This window comes from Saccopteryx bilineata, chromosome 7 (genome assembly GCF_036850765.1).
Source record: "Saccopteryx bilineata isolate mSacBil1 chromosome 7, mSacBil1_pri_phased_curated, whole genome shotgun sequence".
NCBI classification, from domain to species: domain Eukaryota; kingdom Metazoa; phylum Chordata; class Mammalia; order Chiroptera; family Emballonuridae; genus Saccopteryx; species Saccopteryx bilineata.
In genome coordinates, this window is record NC_089496.1 from 17,900,282 (window position 1) to 17,920,128 (window position 19,847).

At 46.0% G+C, this 19,847-nt stretch overlaps 1 protein-coding gene across 1 annotated transcript in view; it reads left to right on the forward strand.

Annotated features, from left to right (window-relative positions):
• The window catches only part of CDHR3 (cadherin related family member 3), a 199,593-nt gene that overhangs the window by 168,224 nt on the left and 11,522 nt on the right, over positions 1–19,847 (forward strand). Inside the window, 6 exon segments of the mRNA XM_066240203.1 lie at positions 7,294–7,465; positions 9,200–9,302; positions 12,667–12,765; positions 15,656–15,882; positions 17,827–17,998; positions 19,473–19,723. Coding sequence (XP_066096300.1) covers positions 7,294–7,465; positions 9,200–9,302; positions 12,667–12,765; positions 15,656–15,882; positions 17,827–17,998; positions 19,473–19,723 — 1,024 coding nt within the window.

Consider the following 19,847-nt stretch of genomic DNA (forward strand, 5'->3'; position numbering starts at 1 on the left):
CACCAACACCTGGGAGGGAACTGTGGTCAGACTGGGAGTGGGGCAGCCTGCTTGGAGGCAAGGCTTGATAAATGAGAGGACGCGGCTTTCCAAGTCAAGTGCTTAGGGGGGAAATACCAAACGTCAGAGAAGAAGGAAAGAACAGGCCCGGCAGCCCCAAGGGGCCAATTGCGGAGACCTCTTTTGGAATGAGAGGCTCACCCGCCTTCAGGATGCTGGACTCTGTCAATAATGATACAACCTCCTGGCCTTCACAGCGTTAGAATCAAGGTTCTTGTTTCCAAACCATCTGTGAGCCTGGAGGTTCACTGACTGATGGAACTTGAAGTAATATTTACGATGGTTCTAACACAAACAACACAGAATTGTGCCTGTATGCATTAACTTTCTTGGACAGGTTTTGAAACCACTCTAAATCACTGTTTCTTCACCTATACAATAGGGACAAAAATATAAACCCTTTGGAGATAAGGGAATTAGAAATAGTATTTTTTTTAAAGATTTTATTTATTTAATTTTCAGAGAGGAGAGAGAGAGAGAGAGAGAGAGAGAGAGAGAGAGAGAGAGAGAGAAAGGGGAGGAGCAGGAAGCATCAACTCCCATATGTACCTTGACCAGGCAAGCCCAGGGTATCGAACAGGCGACCTCAGCATTCCAGGTCAACGCTTTATCCCACTACGCCACCACAGATCAGGCCAGAAATAGTATTTTTAAAGTACTTGATATGAAACAGCAGTTAGCCATCATTTAACAAATAGCATATATTCTGAGTACTTATGAATAAAACCATGACACTGTGAATGCAAGACAGGAACGTGAATGCCCAGACTCCAGTGCTGCTGAGACCCAGAGGCGATCTCTGCCTGCAGGGCCAGTGGCCATGGCTATGCAGATTCACACTGAATTCAGGCAGATGGTAAAGCAGGGATCCCCAAACTTTTTACACAGGGGCCAGTTCACTATCCCTCAGACCGTTGGAGGGCCGGACTATAAAAAAACTATGAACAAATCCCTATGCATACTGCACATATCTTATTTTAAAGTAAAAAAACAAAAACAAAAAAGGAACAAATACAATATTTAAAATAAAGAACAAGTAAATTTAAATCAACAAACTGACCAGTATTTCAATGGGAACAATGGATCTGCTTTTGGCTAATGAGATGGTCAATGTGCTCCTCTCACTGACCACCAATGAAAGAGGTGCCCCTTCCGGAAGTGCGGCGGGGGCCAGATAAATGGCCTCAGGGGGCCGCATGTGGCCCACGGGCCATAGTTTGGGGACCCCTGTGGTAAAGGAACAGTAGAGCCAGAGGATGGTGGGTCATTCCGTTTATTTTAGTCTCATAATGGCGGATGAGCAAACAGACAGAGAATACCATTTCCCTTTCTCCTCACAGGCCCCCACCAGTCCCAGAACTCCCCAGCCAAATAGGCTGGACTGAAATCAGGGCTCCCAAGCCCCAAGTTGGTTTCTGGTTCCACAACCCGGACTCTTTCTCTGGACTCACCATCCGGACTCACAAGCCCCTCAGCACTCTCCATCAAAACTGGCCAGGCAGAAATACTCCTTCTACAGCAAACAATTGCAAACAATCACCCCTCCCCACAGTGGCAGGAAGTCTGCAATTTGCAATCTACCACCCTGAGGGCAAGCACCTGCAGCCTTCCATAAACTACACACATGGCACTGCTCTGCACCAGTGAAAAATACAAGTGAGGAAACCTAAACACACTAGTTTCACACTTGAAACACATTGGTTTGCCCAACACTCCACCCCTTTAGGATTGCTTGCCTCACAATCTACACCACAGGTATCCCAGTGAGAGGAATGAGGTACCTTACATAAACAAACAGACTATAGCAACAGCACAAGTTATACAATTCCAACAATTACAAAGGTGCCCTTCACAATGTCCCCCTGAGCACTCTGCCCAAGGCACAAACTGGAGGCCCATCTCTAGCCCCTACTCCACAGTAGGTGGATGGGCCTGTATATTAGAAAGCTGTGTCCATGAAAACCTTAAAGTGTCCTTGGTCCATCTCTTCAACTGGACAAGAGCAGCTTTCTGGTGCAGGGGGGCTTCCACCAGAGCTGGGCCTCCCCCCCGCCCCATCAGGGTCTCTTATACTGTCCAAAAGTGGTATGTCCATCCAACAAGGGAGCCAGTGCCCCCCTTTGGTTGCAATCCAAGAGTCAGTCCACGATAGACAGCCCAGCTGTCTGTGCAAATCACCCAAAGGTCCATTACAGGCATCTAGGTTCACATAGGGCCTCAGGCCACCCCCCTCATCCCTGTAGTCATGCCAGCTCTGAAGACACTGCCCCAAGGAGGAGTGCGTGGCAACAGTGGCCAACCTGTATACCTCTGCTCCAGAGAGCATGATGCAATCCACTCCTATGTCCCACAATCGCAGCAAGCCTACCAGGGACTCAGTAGGTACTCTTTGCTGTTGGGTTTTTACCTTCTGGAGTCTGCGGACGGCACCTTCAGCCTGAGCCTCCTCATCCTCAGCAGAGGAGCTGGAAACGCCTGCTCCTGCCAACTTAGAGCCACTCCACTGGCACAGCTCCATCTTTGGCTCCTGCCACTGCTGGCTCTCAGTCTGAAGCTTAACCCGCAGTTGTTTTTCCAACAACTGCCACTGCCAACATTCAACTTCCAGGGCAAACTGCGACTCACAAACCTGTAGATTGCTCCAGTCCCAGGTGCTGTGGGTGCTCAGCAGCTCTCAAACCTGGTCGGCCTCTTTTTCCCGTGCTTACTCCATTTCAAGCCGTTGCTGGTTCTCAGCCTTTAGCTAGACCTGCAGTTCTCGGATCGGATCTGCAACTCTTCATGGAGGTTTTGGCTTTGGGCAGCCTCTCGCACAGAGCTCTCAGTTTCATCTCGCAGGACTGTATAAAACAGCCAGCCAATAGTCCCCAAAAGGAGAGCCATGGGGAACCATACATTGGAGAGCAAGGACCAGTCCTCCACACCACCCCTCAAGTGTGGCTGTGGCTCCACAGCAATCTGATCTGAATCCTGCCGGCTGTGCCAGATGTAAGGCCAGTGGCCGGGGCCATGCAGCTTCACACTGAACTTGGGCAGATGGTAAAGGAACAGTGGAGCCAGAGGATAGTGGGCCATTCTGTTTCTTAAAGACTCATAATGGCAGATGATCAAACAGGCAGGAAGACTGCTTCTCTTTCTCCTCCCAGGCCCCCACCCATCCCAGCACTCCCCAGCCAAACAGGCCAGGCAGAAATACCCCTTCTCCAGCAAACAATAGCAAACACTCGCCCCTCCCCATGGCAGCGGGCAGTCTGCAATTTATAGTCTGGCCACCCTGAGGGCAAGCACCCGCAGCCTTCCATAGGCCACACACACAGGGTGCTGCCCCTTGCCAATGCAAAATAGAAGCAATCAAACCTAAACACACTTGTTTCATACTTGAAACACATTGATTTGCCCAACACTGCAAAAGGCACTGTGGAGATTCAGTCACATCTATCAGAAAAAGCGCTTTCAGGAGGCAAACCCACTTATCCTCAGAGACCTAAGACCATCCTTGCTCTCGCTTTGCTCCACGTTTGCAGAGTCCAGAGCATGTGTCAGCTGCCATTCAGAGATATGTGGAATACAGGAGGCAGCTCAGTTTTGTTGCAAAGAGAGGTGATTGTACAGAGGGTTAAAGAACTTAACATATGTTAGTCTGGGTGCTCTGAGAGCAAGACACCAAAACAGGATTCAGTGTTGATGGTGTTGCCTGACTAGGCGGTGGTGCAGTGGGTAGAGTGTCAATCAGCCAGGTTTTAAATCCTGAGGTCCTTGGCTTGGGCACAAGCTCACCAGCTTGAGTGCGAGTTCACTGGCTTGAGCGTGGGATCATAGACATGACCCCATGGTCGCTGATTTGAGCTGAAAGTTGCTGGCTTGAGCAAGGGGTGACTGGCTCAGCTGGAACCCCCAGTCAAGGAACATATGAGAAAGCAATCAGTGAACAACCAAAGTGCTGCAACTATGAGTTGATGCTTCTCATCTCTCTTTCTCTCTTTCTGTCCATCTGTCCCTATCTGCCCTGCTCTTTCTCAAAAAAAAGAAAGAAAGTTAACTGTGTTTATTAGGGAAGATGGAAAATGCCTGTGGGAGAAAATGAGCAGAGAGCTAGACAAGGCTGGGCATCCTCAGTCTGTCACCTGAAAGGGGACCCAGGTCTGTAGCCAGCCAGCTGGTGGTGTGTGGATACTTGACTTTGTGAAGGAAGAAGTTCACAACATGAGTCCAGGAGATTTTGACAATAGATTTATTAAAGCTGGGGACAGTGAAAGAAGGAAGGGCCCAGAATAAAAGAAGCAACAGGAGAGAGGATAGGCGGGGCTGCCTCGAGCCTCAGAAACCTTCAGGAAAGAAATGAGCCGACACTGGGAAGTCAGAGAGAAGGGGCCTTGGAGATGGGCTCGGGGGTTATCTCGGGATACACTGCCACCGCTCACTGCTCCCCTGGTTGCACATCTGCAAGGACCCTTAGAGTCTAGGAGATGCATGCCTGTGGGGGAAGGAGGGGGAGAGGGAAAGTGGTCCTCATGCTCTTGGAAGGGAACTAAATCTGATTGGGTCTTTTGTTTTGAGGTTTTTTAAAGAATGGGAGCTTTTTAAAAGATTTTTTTTTAATTGATTTTATCAGGGTGGGTATGAGAAGCAAGAAGTATCAACTTATGGTTGCTTCACTCTAGTTGTTCATTGACTTGACTGGGCAGGCCCAGGGTTTCGAATTGGTGACCTCAGCATTCCAGGTCAACACTTTATCCATTGCACCACCGCAGGTCAGGCAGAATGGGAGTTTTTAAAAGTTTTATTTATTGATTTTTAGATAGAAAGGAAGGGGGTGGGAAAGACAGAAATATCAATCTGTTCCCATATGTGCCTGGATTAGATCGAGAGTTTAGTGGAGGATTTCAATAGACTGACTATTCAACAGCTTTCCAAGTGTGCCCTCTCAGGGTGAAGGTCTCTATGGATTGCGCAGCTCCAGGGCAGGGGGCTTAGTCACTGCAGCTGGTCCTGGAGCTAAACTACAACAGAGGCCTGGATGTGATCTCTGGGGAGGTAACCTTCTCTGTCTGGCTATAAATTGCTTGTCCAGTTTGTTTAGCTATCTGCCTCAATTTCCCTTTTCCACTTGCCAAGGAATTTCCCTAGTTTCTTACTATCCCACCTCAAGACCACATGCAAGTCTGACCCGAGTGAAGGAAAGAGAAGGGAGGGTGGGCAGAGATGTGCTAGCCCGTGGGCCGTCTCTGGAGGGTTTGGCTATGGCACTAGGGAGTCCTGAGCCAAAGTCAGCTGTCCTAGGACAGGAACGAGCCAGCTTTAACAGCTCTGCCACACCCTGCCATGGGCACATGCCTCATTGCAAATATAGCAAAGGAACACAGCAGCTGGGGTCTGTGGTCAATTATATTCCTGTGATTGAAGGTCTTCCAGGCACATTCTCATGGCAGCCACAATATATTTTTGAAAGAAATTCTGCCTAAGGCAAAATATGATTGAAGAGAGATAGCAATAAATAAATAAATAAATAAATAAATAAATAAATAAATAAATGAAACCAAGCAAGCAAATGAACAAACAAACCTCAAACCAAGGCTCCAGCCACGAATTCCAACAGGCCTGTATATGTGCCCCGTGCAATGTGATTTCACCATTCCTCCCATCACAAGATAGGCTTCTCTTTCTAGTCCTTGAATCTATACTTGAGCACATCAGTTGCTTTGCCCATTGGAACAATCACAAATGTGGCTCAGCATAGGCCTGAAAGGTTAGTGTACACAGGGACTTGTCCTCTTTTGCTACTTTTAGAAACCTGAGATCTTTGTGTGAAGAGCCCAAATTAGTCTCCCAGAGGATGAGAGACAACATAACACAGAGACCAACCACCTCCGTCCCACCAGATATGTGGACAAAGCCACCCTAGCTGCAGCCAAACTGCTAGTGAGGACAGTGACCAGCTAAACCAGATAAAAACAAAAAGAACTAATGGGCAACCCTTAATGTTGTAAGAAATAATAAATGCCTGTTGTTTTAAGCCACTAAGTTTTGGTCTGGTTTGTTACATAGCAAAAGCTAATTGATATCATTTATGTCTATTTCATAGATGGAAAAACTAAAATTTGGAAGCATGATAAAGTCCCTCAGTGAACTGAAGCTTCAAGGTGTAACCACTCTTCTTCAATTTCTCATACCAAGTTGGGTTTGACCAGATAGCTCTAGTTTGGGGGCAGCTTTACTCATTTGTGCTGTTTGCCTAGACCCTGAAGTGACTGGAAATTGGGAGCTCTGAATTTGATTCTTAATAAACCTCTATTGAATTAATGATACTAAAGTAGTAGAAGGCCCTTCTATGAGATCAAAGCCGTTAGAACACAAGGGAGGAATTCCCAATCTGGAAAGCATGGAGGTGAGGGTTATAGGAGTGCAGGGTTTCCTCTAATCAGGTTACAAACTTATATAGGCAGGGGAAGAATTCACATTTCTCTTGTATTCTTCTTCACTACTGTGTTAGCCTCATAAGCTACCATTCATTCATTCAACAAATATTTATTGAGCATGCCCAGAACAAAGCAGACAGAGATCCCTACCCTTGTAGAGCTTACAGTCTAGTGCGGGGAAAGACAATAAACAGAATAAATAAGTAAGCTATATAGTATATATATTGGAAAATAATAAGTGCCAAGAATGAAACATAAAGGGGGCAATGGGAGAGGGAGCAATGGTTGGGGGTCATACACATTTTAGATAGGATAGCCGGGTAGCCTCCTGAGAAGGTAACATTGGATTGGAGATTAAGAAATGGAAAAAGCAGCCGTATGGACATCAGTGGGCAGGGCATCCCACAGGAAATGGAAGAGCCTGGGGCATGTTCAGGGAGCACCAGGGGCCCGAGTGGAGGGAACCAGAAGTGTTAGTAGGTGATGAGTCAGACAAGGAAGGGTGAGTGGCAGTGCGCATGATGAAGGGTCCCGGAGGTCCAACTGAGGGTGTTGAGTGAAATGAGGAGGCACTTGAGATTTCGGAGCAGAGGAGTTACCTGATCTGACAACAGTCTAACAGGATCCCTCTGGCTGGTGTTTTGATCATCTTAAAGGAGGCCAGAGCAGAGCAGGGACACCAGGTAGGCAGTTACTGCAATAACCATGATCTTAGTTTGAATTGAAATTAAAGCAGAGATGTCTAGCCTAGGGTCTATGTCAGAAGGAACACTCAATCATTTGTTGGGGAAAATACTGAATTATATCTCTTTGCCAGCATTATGATGCCTGAAAGAGCAGCCAAGGGGACGTTGCTTCTGGATCTGAACACAGTCTGCTTTGATGCTGACAGCGAAGCACCAAACAACCAATTCAACTTCACCACGCCATCTGGAGCGGGGAGTCATGGAAGGTTTTTACAGGATCCAGCTGGCTCTGGGAAAATAGTGGTCAGTTAATGGTCATTGCATCATTGAAAGGGCATGGGGGAAGCTGGTCTAACATGCATAGTGCTTTTGCTGCACCAGAGAGAGAAATTTCCAAGGCAATGCCCTCTCTGCACAGCTGGAACTCACAAACCTAATAGTAACTTCGTTTTCCCCATTTGCTCTTTATTTCTCCCAGGTTCCAGGAATCATCTGTTATGCATAGTTATGCCTGGGGTGCTAAGGACTGGATTTTTTCTTGCATAGCTGCAGTTTGCTGTGCCTGCTTAGCTGCCTCTATAGTCAGATTAGTGCCCTCTGGGATCAAGCACTTTATGTATTAAGTGCTCCTTCTAGGCCCCTGGAAGTGTGAGGTGAGAGAAAGCAGGTCCAGGGCCATGGGGGATATGAGTGTGTCCTGCTAAACTCAGCCTTGTAGAACCACTCTGGACCAAAGGGGAATGAGAAAGAGGCTGTTTAGGAAGCCTCACTGCACAGTATCTCCACAGGGGCAAAAGCAGAATTGGAAGGGCAGAGGAAAGTGGGGTGTTTGGGGGAGTCTTGGAGGGCAGTGACCCTGGTGTAGGGTCCTTTTGCATCAGAGATAAAGCCTCAGGGAGGAGAGCAAGCAGCCCACTAAAAGGCACCCTCTCATCCCCCTTCTCCACCTCCCATCCCAAGCCCTTCTTTGGTCCTCAAGAAATTCTTACCAATTTTATTCATAGCATCAGCTAAAAAGTAATTTTTATTTTTTTTCTGTTTAGGAAATTAATACATGCTCACTGTAGAAAATGTAGAAAACACAGAAAAACATTACCATTCAGTGATAACCACTAACACATTTCCTTCTTCTTCACTATATTTAGATTTTATTTATTTATATTTTTTAAAAGGTTTTATTTATTCATTGGAGAGAGAGAGAGAGAGAGAGAGAGAGAGAGAAGGGGGGAGGAGCAGGAAGCATCAACTCCCATATGTGCCTTGACCAGGCAAGCCCAGGGTTTTGAACCGGCGACCTCAGCGTTTTCAGGTTGACACTTTATCCACTGCCCCACCACAGGTCAGGCTTATTTATATTCCTTACATATATTCATAACTTTTTTTTTAGGTGAGAGGAGGGGAGATAATGAGGCAGACTCCCACATAAAACCTGACCAGGATCCACCCACTAACCCTGTCTTGGGCTGATGCTCAAGAACCAAGCAAGTTTTAGCACCTGAGGCTGAGGCTCAGACCAACCGAGCTATCCTCAGTGCCCAGGGCCATGCCCAAACTAATCAAACCACTGGCTGCAGGAGGGGAAGAAGGAGAGAAAGAGAGAGAGAGAAAGGGGAGCAGGAGTGGGGGAGAAGCAAATGGTTGCTTCTCCTGTGTGTCCTGACTAGGTATCGAACCCAGGAAGTCCATACGCTGGGTTGACACTCTATCCACTGAGCCACTGGCCAGGGCCGCGTAACAGTTTTAAATGATGGAAATATTCCTGCATATAGGATTCTATACTGTATTTATCTTCAACTAACCTGAAGTCTTGAGTCTATGCTGTTGGGCAATAGTGCTTGATGAATATCTTTAAACACAGATTATTTCCAACAGATTCTTTAGCCATGAGCAAAGGTATGTATATAACTTTTTAAAGCTCCTCATGCAGGAAAAATGCTTTCCAAGGTTTTGCAGTTGCATTTCTACTAACAGGTATAAAAATTAAATGAATTAAAAGAGTTGTTTTTTGTATAATTTGATATCTCTGTTTTAATCTAGTTGATTGGTGATCTAGATTATGAAAATCCAAGTAATCTAGCAGCTGGCAATAAATACACGGTGACAATCCAGGTGCAGGATGTTGCCCCTCCTTACTATAAAAGCAAGTATCATTTTGACTTATTTCATGAAGCATCTTCCTTGAGTAGCAATGATAAGACTGATAGGCAATACTCAGTATTGAACTAGGTCAGGGGTCAGGAACCATTTTGGCTGAGAGAGCCATAAACGCCACATATTTTAAAATGTAATTCCATGAGAGCCATACAACGACCTGTGTACATTACGCATTATCCAATAAAAAATTGGTGTTGTCCCAGAGGACAGCTGTGATTGGCTCCAGCCATCCACAACCATAAACATGAGCAGTAGGAAATGCATGAATTGTAATACATGAGAATGTTTTATATTTTTAACGTTATTATTTTTTTTATTAAAGATTTGTCTGCAAGCCAGATGGAGCCATCAAAAGAGCCACATCTGGCTCATAAGCCATAGGTTCCCGACCCCTGGACTAGGTATTTGTGTTAAAGATAAGATTTCAAAAACCCAAATGCTTGGGAATCAGCCCAGCTCTACCTACCCATCAATAAGCACATTAAGTTGGTCTCCAAGTCCTTTCTCTCTACCATCTCCTAAAATCTCAAGCTTCTGCTGCCTCCCCACCACCCTTGTTCCCACCTCGCCCCCATCCCCCAGTTTTTTTGTTTTTTTTTTTTGTATTTTTTTTCTGAAGCTGGAAATGGGGAGAGACAGTCAGGCAGACTCCCACATGCACCCAACCGGGATCCACCTGGCACGCCCACCAGGGGCGATGCTCCGCCCACCAGGGGGCACGCTCTGCCCCTCCAGGGCATCGCTCTGTTGCCACCAGAGCCACTCTGGCGCCTGGGGTAGAGGCCAAGGAGCCATCCCCAGCGCCCGGGCCATCCCTGCTCCAATGGAGCCTGGCTGCGGGAGGGGAAGAGAGAGACAGAGAGGAAGGAGAGGGGGAGGGGTGGAGAAGCAGATGGGCGCCTCCCCTGTGTGCCCCGGCCGGGAATCGAACCTGGGACTTCTGCACGCCAGGCCGACGCTCTACCACTGAGCCAACCGGCCAGGGCCCCCACTAGTACTGCTTTAATGCAGAGCCTCCTCTTTCTTGGCTGAGTTACAATATTGAGAGTCTTTAAGGATCTGTTTGACTTTAATCTCGCCCCTTTCCAAAGCATCTTCCACATTTCTGACAGTGACTTTTAGGAAATGCAAATGTTACTATATGGCCAGTGGCCACCGCCATTGTGGCCATGCAGGTTCTCATTGGATTCAGGCAGACAGTAAAGAAACAATGGAGCCAAAAAATGGTGGGCTCCAATGTTTATTAAAGTCTCGTACAGGCTGATGAGCTAACAGGCAGGGAAGACTGCTTCCCTCTCATTCAGAGCTCCCAAAGCCCTGACGCATTCTCTGGTTCCACAACCCCGAAAATCTTCTCTGGTTCCTCCAGCAATCAAAGGCCCCCACCAGTCTCAGTGGAGCTCCCAAAACCCCTCAGCTTCTGTTCCACATCCTGTTCCATATCTGCACTCCTTTTCCTGCAAAACCCAGGCTGGGGAAAGAACCCTCCAGCAAACATTAGCAATCAATGGCCCCTCCCAAGCAGGAAGGTAATCCGCAATTTGCAATCTGCTGCCCTGAGGGCAAGCACCACAGCCTTTCACAAACACAGACGCTTCCCAGGCCAGTGCAAAATATAAGCAAGCAAACCTAAAAACACATTTCACAAACTTATTTGCCCAACAGTTACATTATTACTTCCTCACCTAAGGCCCTTGGGTATCTCCCCATAGCTGTCAAGTTCAAGTTCAAACTCTTTGGCTTGGCACACAAGAACTTTCATCATCTGGCTTCTGCCTAAGTCTCTAGCTTCAGCTTCAGTAGCTTGCTTCTAATCTTTTTTTCTAACTAGGTCAGTGGTCGGCAAACTCATTAGTCAACAGAGCTGTAAAGCTTGTAGCCATGGCCACCATCACAGCAGCCTGGCCCATGCAGGTTCGCATGGAATTCGGACAGACGGTAATGGAACAATGGAGCTGAGAACTGGTGGGCCATTAGCTTTAATCCTAGCTTGTACCCAGCGGGCAAGAAATACACACAGTGGGAAAACTTCCCTTTCCATTCAGGGCTCCCAAAGCCACTGACTTATCTGAGTTTCCTAGAATCAAAGGTTTCTAGCCCACCAGCCTTATTCACTTCTGTTCCCCATCTCCTTCTTGTTAGAAACCATCGGAGTCCGAAAAGACCAGTGTAACAGGTTTTATTGAAAGGAAGAAAGGAACCCTGCCAGGCTGACTCATAAGGAAGAGTCACAGCCTGGGACTGGGTTTTAAGGGTTTGGGGGAAGGGGGTGGGAAGGGCCGTGGGGCATTTAGCCTATTGGCTGCTGGACCAACGATGCTCTTTTATGGAAGTTTGCCAAGACTTCTTGGCTTGTGACGTCAGACATTCCTTTGCAGCTGGTCATCTGTCACAAGCCCTGAGACAGATTTACTGGCAGGGTTAAAGAAACGAAACCTAAGACTTCTTTCTGCACAAACTTTGCACAAACTGGCTTCTCACTCAGCACTCCACCATCTTGGCTGCTTCTCTTGGCCTCTTCCATGTGGCCTTTCTCTGTTCTCCTCTCTAATGCTAATCTCAGGAACTGAGAGAGCAAGCTCCAGGTCTGCCCCATTTTATAATGTAGAAATAAAAACCTTTCATCCAATATACAAACAAACAAGGAAGTCTCTGATACAAAGTCACTTAGGGTGGGAAAGGCTTAATCTTAAAACTAAGCCTTAGGCTATAACGATCCTGCCTGCTTACAGCCTGTCCCCCACACCCAATGCAAACTATAAGCGAGCGAACATATATATCATATTTACAAACTTATTTGACCAACAAGAGCCAAATATCAACAGTACGACAATTGAAATTTCTTTTGAGAGCCAAATTTTTTAAACTTAAACTATATAGGTAGGTACATTCCTTATCGAGGTAGCGCCCACACATGGTATTTTGTGGAAGAGCCACACTCAAGGGGCCAAAGAGCCGCATGTGGCTCGTGAGCCATGGTTTACTGACCCCTGAACTAGGCCAAACAGCTGGCAACTTTTCTGAGTGAATCATGTAGTTTTTTATACCTTGATATCCATGCACATGCCTAGAATCACATGCCCACACTCTGCCTACCCTCATTTGTCTAGCTCTAATTATCTTTGGGAGGCTCGTCTTGGGCTTCCTCAAGCTTCCACAGTGACCTCTACAAGTGTTTATCAGAAGGTAGCTGCCCTAAGCATCGGGAAGGCAGGAACTGCCGGGTCTTAATCACCTTGTGTCCGCAATACTGTGCACAAAACCTGTTACATGGAAGATGCTTTAAAAATGTTTAACAAGTGAATGAAAATAGAATATTGTGATTTAAATTTTCCTATTTTTGTTTTTAGAAAACATCTACATTTATGTCCTAACAAGCCCAGAAAATGAGTTTCCTCTTGTCTTTAATCAACCGTCCTACGTATTTGAGGTATCAGAAATCAGCCCAGGTAAGTAATAAGTAATAGATGAGAAACAGGCCACAGTGCTCTTGACAGACTCTCATCCAGATACTCATTGGGGGGGGGGGGGGGGGAGTTCCCTGCTGAGGCCCTGGGTGTGGCTGTGCACATTGATTCACAATTTAAGATTTATGGCTAAACCATGCCTAGTGTGTCTCTTACTCTTGTAAATTATCCTTGTCACTGAGGTGCCCTTCAGCCGAACTCGAGATTCTGAAAACTGTTGATTAAACTAAATTTCTCTGAACCCCCTGATTGCTTCCTTGTCTGCGTGTCTGATTCCCCCAATCCTCCCTTGTTGTAGCCAAAGTTTTCCCTTGGTTTCCACTGGGATTTTTATTTGGCTCATTCAGAGAATTGAAGCTTAAAAATAGAGAAGAGGTTTCCCATTTGTAGAGTTCCTTCATTTAAAAACAAAATAAAGAATTTTCTCTCTCTTAATAGGATTGACTGGAGGCTTCTCTTTTGCCCTTGACAACACCTGGAATTCTACAGTCTCTTCCTTTGAAGGAAGGATTTCCACTTGCAGTGTCAGTTTCTCCATCTCTTCCAGTTCAAAGTCTGTCCTGTTAACTCCTTATAATCAGACTTCACAACTTTTTATCCTTTTATCATGGATACTGCTATATTTAAAACAAAAACACTCCTAAAATAATCTCCTATCCATTTTATTTTTTCTTTCTGATGGTCTCCATTTCCTGACATTAAGCGTTTTGTTTTGTTTTTGTTTTTAATTAAGTGAGAGGTGGGGAGGCAGAGAGGCAGACTTCTACATGTACCCTGACCAGGATCCACCTGGCAAGCCCCCTACGGGCCGTGCTCTGCTCATCTGAAGCCGCAGCTCTGTCGCTCGGCAGCACAGCTATTTCAGCGCCTGAGGCAAGGCCATGGAGCCATCCTCAGCACCCAAATTGCTCGAACCATTCAAGCCATGGCTGAGGGGAGGAGAGGAGAGAGAGAGAAAGAAAGAGAAAGAGAGAGAAGGGGAGGGGAGGGGAACGGGTGGAGAAGCATATAGTTGCTTCTCCTGGGTGCTCTGACTAGGGATCGAACCCAGGACTTACACATGCTGGGCTGATGCTCTATTGCTGAACCAACTGGCCAGGGCCTCCTGACATTAAGTTTTAATCAAAACACAAAAGAAGATTTTAAAGGAAATGCTTTTAATTCTTTATCCCTTGCCCAATTGTTGGTCAAATAAGTTTGTAAAATATGATTTTTATGTTTGCTTGCTTACAGTTTGCATTGGGACTGGGCAGTGCCAGTTATATGTGATCTGTGAAATGGCAAATTACCTTCCTGCTTAGGAAGGGCCATTGTTTTGCTAATGTTTGCTGGAGGGGAGGTTTTCACACCAGAAAGTTTTGAAAAGAGCAGAGGAGGAGAAGAGGCAAAAAGAAGCCATGTTTGCAGAGTGAGAGCAGAGAACATGCAGAGCGCTGAGAGAGAAGCCATGTTGGCAGGGAAAGAGAAGGTTTGCAGATGAGGAACCAGAGCTGAGGGGCTTTGTGAGCTCCACTGAGACTGGTGGGGCCTTTGATTCTAGGAGAAACTGGAGAAGATTCTCCTGGTTGTGGAACCGGATAATGTGTCAGGGCTTTAGGAGCTCTGAATGAGTGAAAGGGAAGTGCTTTCCCTGTGTGGTGCTCCTCAGCTAGTGTGAGACTTTAATAAAGGAACGGCCCACCATTTTTGGGCTTCACTGTTTCTTTATCATCTGTCCAAATCCAACGGGAACCTGCATGTGAATGGTCACACTGACTGCAACCACTGGCCCTACACCAGTGCAATAAGAATGGGTTTTAAAAATAAATTTAAAGATCTTCCTATAGTTAGTGACCACCTACTTTGAGTAAAGCACTTAGTTAGTGCTGGCATGTAATGGAATGAAAGAAAGTTTCTGCCCTTGAGAGTATTTTATGAAAAAGGACTTCCACAAAACAAGCAAGCCAGAACTCCAGCAGTCCCATCAACAAGATTCGCAAAATAAACAAAATGCAACAGTATTTAAAAGTCTATACTCTGTAATATAATGTCTAATCACTGGGGCATACACCTAAAACTAATATAATACTGTATGTCAAATAATTGAAAAATAAAAAGTGATTGATTAAAAAAATCTATAGTGTGTAATTCCCAGTTGCTAAACTCTTAAAAATTATTTTTTTTCATCTCATGTATAAAAGCAATTATGCTCACTATAGAAAATGTGAAAGATACCAAAGACTTTCAGAAAACACTGCTGCAAAGATGTGTATGTGAGGGTGTTCTCTGTAGTGTTGCTTATGATAGCACAGGGGTCGGGAGCCTACGGCTCACGAGCCAGATGTAGCTCTTTTGATGGCTGTATCTGGCTCACAGACAAATCTTTAATAAAAAAAAAATAATAACGTTAAAAATATAAAACATTCTCATGTATTCCAACCCATTTCCTACTGTTTATATTCATGGTTGCGGGTGGCTGGAGCCAATCACAGCTGTCCTCCAGAACAACACCAAATTTTTATTGAATAATGCGTAATGTACATGGGTCATTGTATGGCTCTCACGGAATTACATTTTAAAATATGTGCCATTTATGGCTCTCTCAGCCAAAAAGGTTCCCGACCCCTATGATAGCACAATGATTGGGATCACTGGAATCTATATAAAGGTATGAACTATCTTTTACACCTCACAGTACAGCTTGGATCATTGGACCAGTGACCTACTGAGTGTTCATTAGCATAATTTGAATTTGATAGAACTGAAGATATGAAACACACAGAGTTCAAACAGTAAAGGAGCTTCTGAAAGCCTTTCTGCCCAGGGCAGTGAGAACATCTGCTCCTGGATCCTCCCAAAAGCAGGACTAATCTCAGACACTTTGTTCTTCCAGCCAGAGTCAAGATTGGCCAGGTGCGAGCCTCTGACAGAGACTTCCCCCAGAGCAGTGTTGTGTACTCCATCTCCACCGGAGGGGCTGGCCTCCAGTTCCCAAACATATTTTGGATTAATCCCCAAACAGGAGAACTCCAGCTGGTGACTAAAGTGGACTACGAAACAACTCCTAACTATATTCTCAGAATCCAGGCCACCAACAATGAGGACACAAACTCAGTCACTGTGAGTGAGTCTGTTTTGATGTGTTCACACCAGTCCAAATGGCTGACTCAGGGTCTCTCTGCACCCTCCAGGAGTGGCTGTAGTAATGAAAAGTCTTGATAGGGCACTATGTCCAGATGTGACAGGAAATGACTAACGGTGTCCAGAACAGCACAATTGTATATACAGAGCAGGATCAAAGAAATAAAGATGGACACCCCAGTGTGAGAAACACAGATTGGTGGCCGCTCTGTGGGACAGGGGTCTTCTCATTGCCCTTCAATTTCCCTGTGCTTCCACAGTGGGCTAGCAGTGAGCTGCAGGTGGCCAGAAGTAGGGTGTGGTCTTATAGCTGTGCAATTCCTCCCCCCACCCCACTAACTTTGGTGCGTTCCTACCCTACCCCCATCACACCAGATGGGGTAAACCTTAAAATGATGTGGTTTGAATGGGGCTATACTGCTTCCCAACCTTTGACATTGAAAATCTGTCTAAATGTGAATTCTGAATCGGCAAGTCTGAGTAGGGTCTAACAATCTGCATTCCTAACACTTCTAAGTGGCACCGATGTACCTAGTCCAGGCCTGCACTTTGAGTAACAAGGTTTAACAGGTCTGTGCTGCGAGTGGTTAGTATTATCTAAGGGTAATACTGAAGGTCACAAGGACAGAACTATTTCTTGTTCTTTTCCATTAGTAAAGTGAAAAAGTACAGGGCAGAATGAACTCTCAGCTCGTGGCAGGCAGCCCTGTGTGATAGCGAGGATGAGTGGTTCAGAGTCAGGAGACGCAGTTCATTCCTCAGCTTTGATCCCAGTTTCCAGTGGCATCTGAGCCATGCTTATCTTTGTGTCCCAAATTCTCGATCTTGACTAGACCAGTTTCTCTCGTGACTTACTTTGAATTAATGGGACGATGGCTTTAACGATGCGTGAGGCTCGGCATTGCCTGCTAAGGAAGAAATGTGCTAAGTTGGAGATAATTGTAGTGTTTGTTAGGCCAGCTTTTTGAGAAAAATGAATGGACTCCACTTTGGAAGCTAATTAGAGTGAACATTTCAATTTATTCCTGGGCTCAGAAATTGCTGAAATTCCCAAATTTCAAAGGTAGAATAAATACGACTCAGAATTCATAAGCTTTTAGAAAGGCTGATGATCACATAAGTCCCTTTCAGGGCTGACAGTCTGTGATCTGTGCTGGCAGGCATCCCAGTCCATATTCCCATTCACCAGGCATAAAAGACGCAGGCGAGAGAGCCCAGGCTGGCCCTGCTGTGGCAGGTGAGCGCCACCACTTAGTGCATTGCAGCAGCCCAGGTTACAGATGAGCTCCAGCTTAGCCAGGTCTTCTCGTTCCATTTCAGCGGTTCTCTACCCTGGCTGCACATTAGAATCAGCCGGGGCACCTTAAAAAAAAAAGTGCCCAGGACCCACCCTGCAGAGAGTCTAATTCATTTGGTCTGGAGTGGGCCTAAGAAAGTGGAGCCAGGGCTAAGAACCATTGCTCTATATTCCAAAGCGAAAGATGCAACTTCCAGTTCATAAGAGCACTGAGCAAGGAAGTACAGAAGGTCACTGTAAATCCATAACTGGTACTGGAAAAACAATTTAGCATTATCTGGGGATAAGCCCCACATGTCTAGGTGTCTGTACATGGGCTTTGTGAATATATACATATATTATGCACATGTGGGCACACACACACAGACACACAATATAGGACTTAGAGTAGGACAGACTAGCATGCAAATCCCAGTTCTGGATTTCACCAGCTGAATGGCCTTAGTCAATTACCTAATCCCTCTAAGCCTCAGTTTCTTCATCTGTAAAGTAGGAATGATCATATTAACTATCTCAGGAAAGGTTAAATGAGTTAAACCACAAAAGTACAGGGCCCAGAGCCTGGCACACAGTAAGCATTCAGTGAGTTTTAGCTACTAACAATGGCCACCTTCTTGCTGTTCTAGGTAATTGTTAACATCCTGGAAAAAAATGATGAAAAGCCAATTTGTATCCCAAACTCTTATTTCCTGGCCATCCCAGTAGATCTGAAAGTTGGTACAAATATTCAAAATTTCAAGCTGATGTGTACTGATCGGGATTCTAGCCCCAGGTCTTTTCGTTACTCCATTGGCCCAGGTATGGTAACTGACGTGGACATTCCTGGCGTGGCTCTAGGGGTTGGAGGCCTTAGCCACTGGCCAGGGAGGATGAGGGTGGGGTCTGTGCTCACATGCTGATCTGAGCACAGTGTGTATGGGTGGGGATTGTGGGTGAGGAAAACAGGATGAGGAATATAATGGTCCTAGATCCTCCCAGTACTCCTCTTGCCTTCCCCTTCTCACCTAACTCCACCCAGTTTCCCATACAAGGCTCCCCAGAGGCCCAAGGGACGGTGTACCCCACTGATGGTCTCCCTCAAATTCCCAGAATATCATATGATTCATGAATCATATTAGTGTAGTTCAAAAAAATTTTTTAGTCTAACTGCTCAAACTGCAAGCTCGTAGTGGGGGCAGGGAATCGCAGTCCTCTCTCTGGATAATAATAGATTAATAGATTAAATGCATTTTGAAATGTATCCTCAGGAATTCTCTTCTGCCTCATTCATTTTCTCTCTTTAAAAATATACCATTGTTGGGGGGAAAAAGAGCACCCCTCAATGGAGATGAGACCAAAATAGCTCATTTAATGAAGTGCTGGGCCAGAGATTTAAACCCAAACAGGCAGAGCAATTCCAAGAGAAAGATTAAAAGCCCATCCCGGTTGCCTGCTAAGCCCTGGCGAGCGTGAACCCTGAACAGTAGGAAGCCTCTTGAGCAGGCTGTGCCACAAAACTGAGGGGCAGAGACTGCCTCAGACTGCCGTTGCCGACAATAGAAATAATCCATGTTGAGAAAGCCCCTCCCCCGCCCCAGCCTTTATGGAGCACATCGCTGCTAAGGGAGTAAAAACTTGCATCATCTCCTGCTCTATGTACTGGTTTTCACTTGATAATGAGTTTGGATCCACCAGAGGAATGAGCAAGAGCCGCTTGGGTGGGCGGCCTTCCTGCCCGGTTCCCGGGGCTGTGAGCCCTGAGCCCGGACAGACTCCAGGGAAGGTGGGAATGGGGTAGATTCAGGAGGAACTGACCCTGCAGTTCCTTTGGGGGAAATGCCAGGTTCCATGAAAGGCATGAAGTGAACTTAGCCTATGGCTAAGGATGTGGCTTTCTCTGCCCTCTTGCGCCCACTTATTGGTCTGAGTGCAAGTTACACATGGTCAACAAATAATGGCTGCATGGTAATGGTTGGCTACAGGGCTGCACCAGAATTCATAGTCTCTCTGCCTGGTGCTCTGTGAGATGGTGGCCATTCTGGGACAAGTGTGCTGTTGTCCTTTTCTGCTGTTGCTCACTTTGCAGCCATCCTGGTTGTAAGCAAGAGTTTTTTATACTAATGAGATTCCAGGTGCCGTTAAGGACAATGTTGTAACCCAGGTGGATCAGAAAAAGTCTACACCAGAGGTGTGGGTGTTTGTGGAAAAGACTGGATACAATTTCTCTCTAAACCTTTATTTCTCACTCTCTTTTCTTCCGGTGCCCCAAATCCTTGTCTTGAACCTTATTCAGGCAACGTCAATAGTCATTTCACCTTCTCTCCCAATGCTGGGTCGAACGTCACGCGCCTGCTCCTCGCAACTCGCTTTGACTATGCCGGCGGGCTTGATAAGATATGGGACTACAAACTACTTGTCTTCATCACTGATGACAACTTGCTGTCCAGCAGGAAGAAAGCTGAAGCTCTGGTTGAAACAGGGACAGTGACACTGAGTATTAGCGTCATTCCTCACCCAACCACAATTGTCATCACAACTCCCAAGGTAAGGGTTTTGGGACCTGAACTTATCAGTTACAACCTTGTGATTAACATCATTGGAGCTCTTTGATCCAAGAGAAATGTGGATAGACTGAAAAGAGTTGAGGTGTTAGGATGTTGCCAGAACA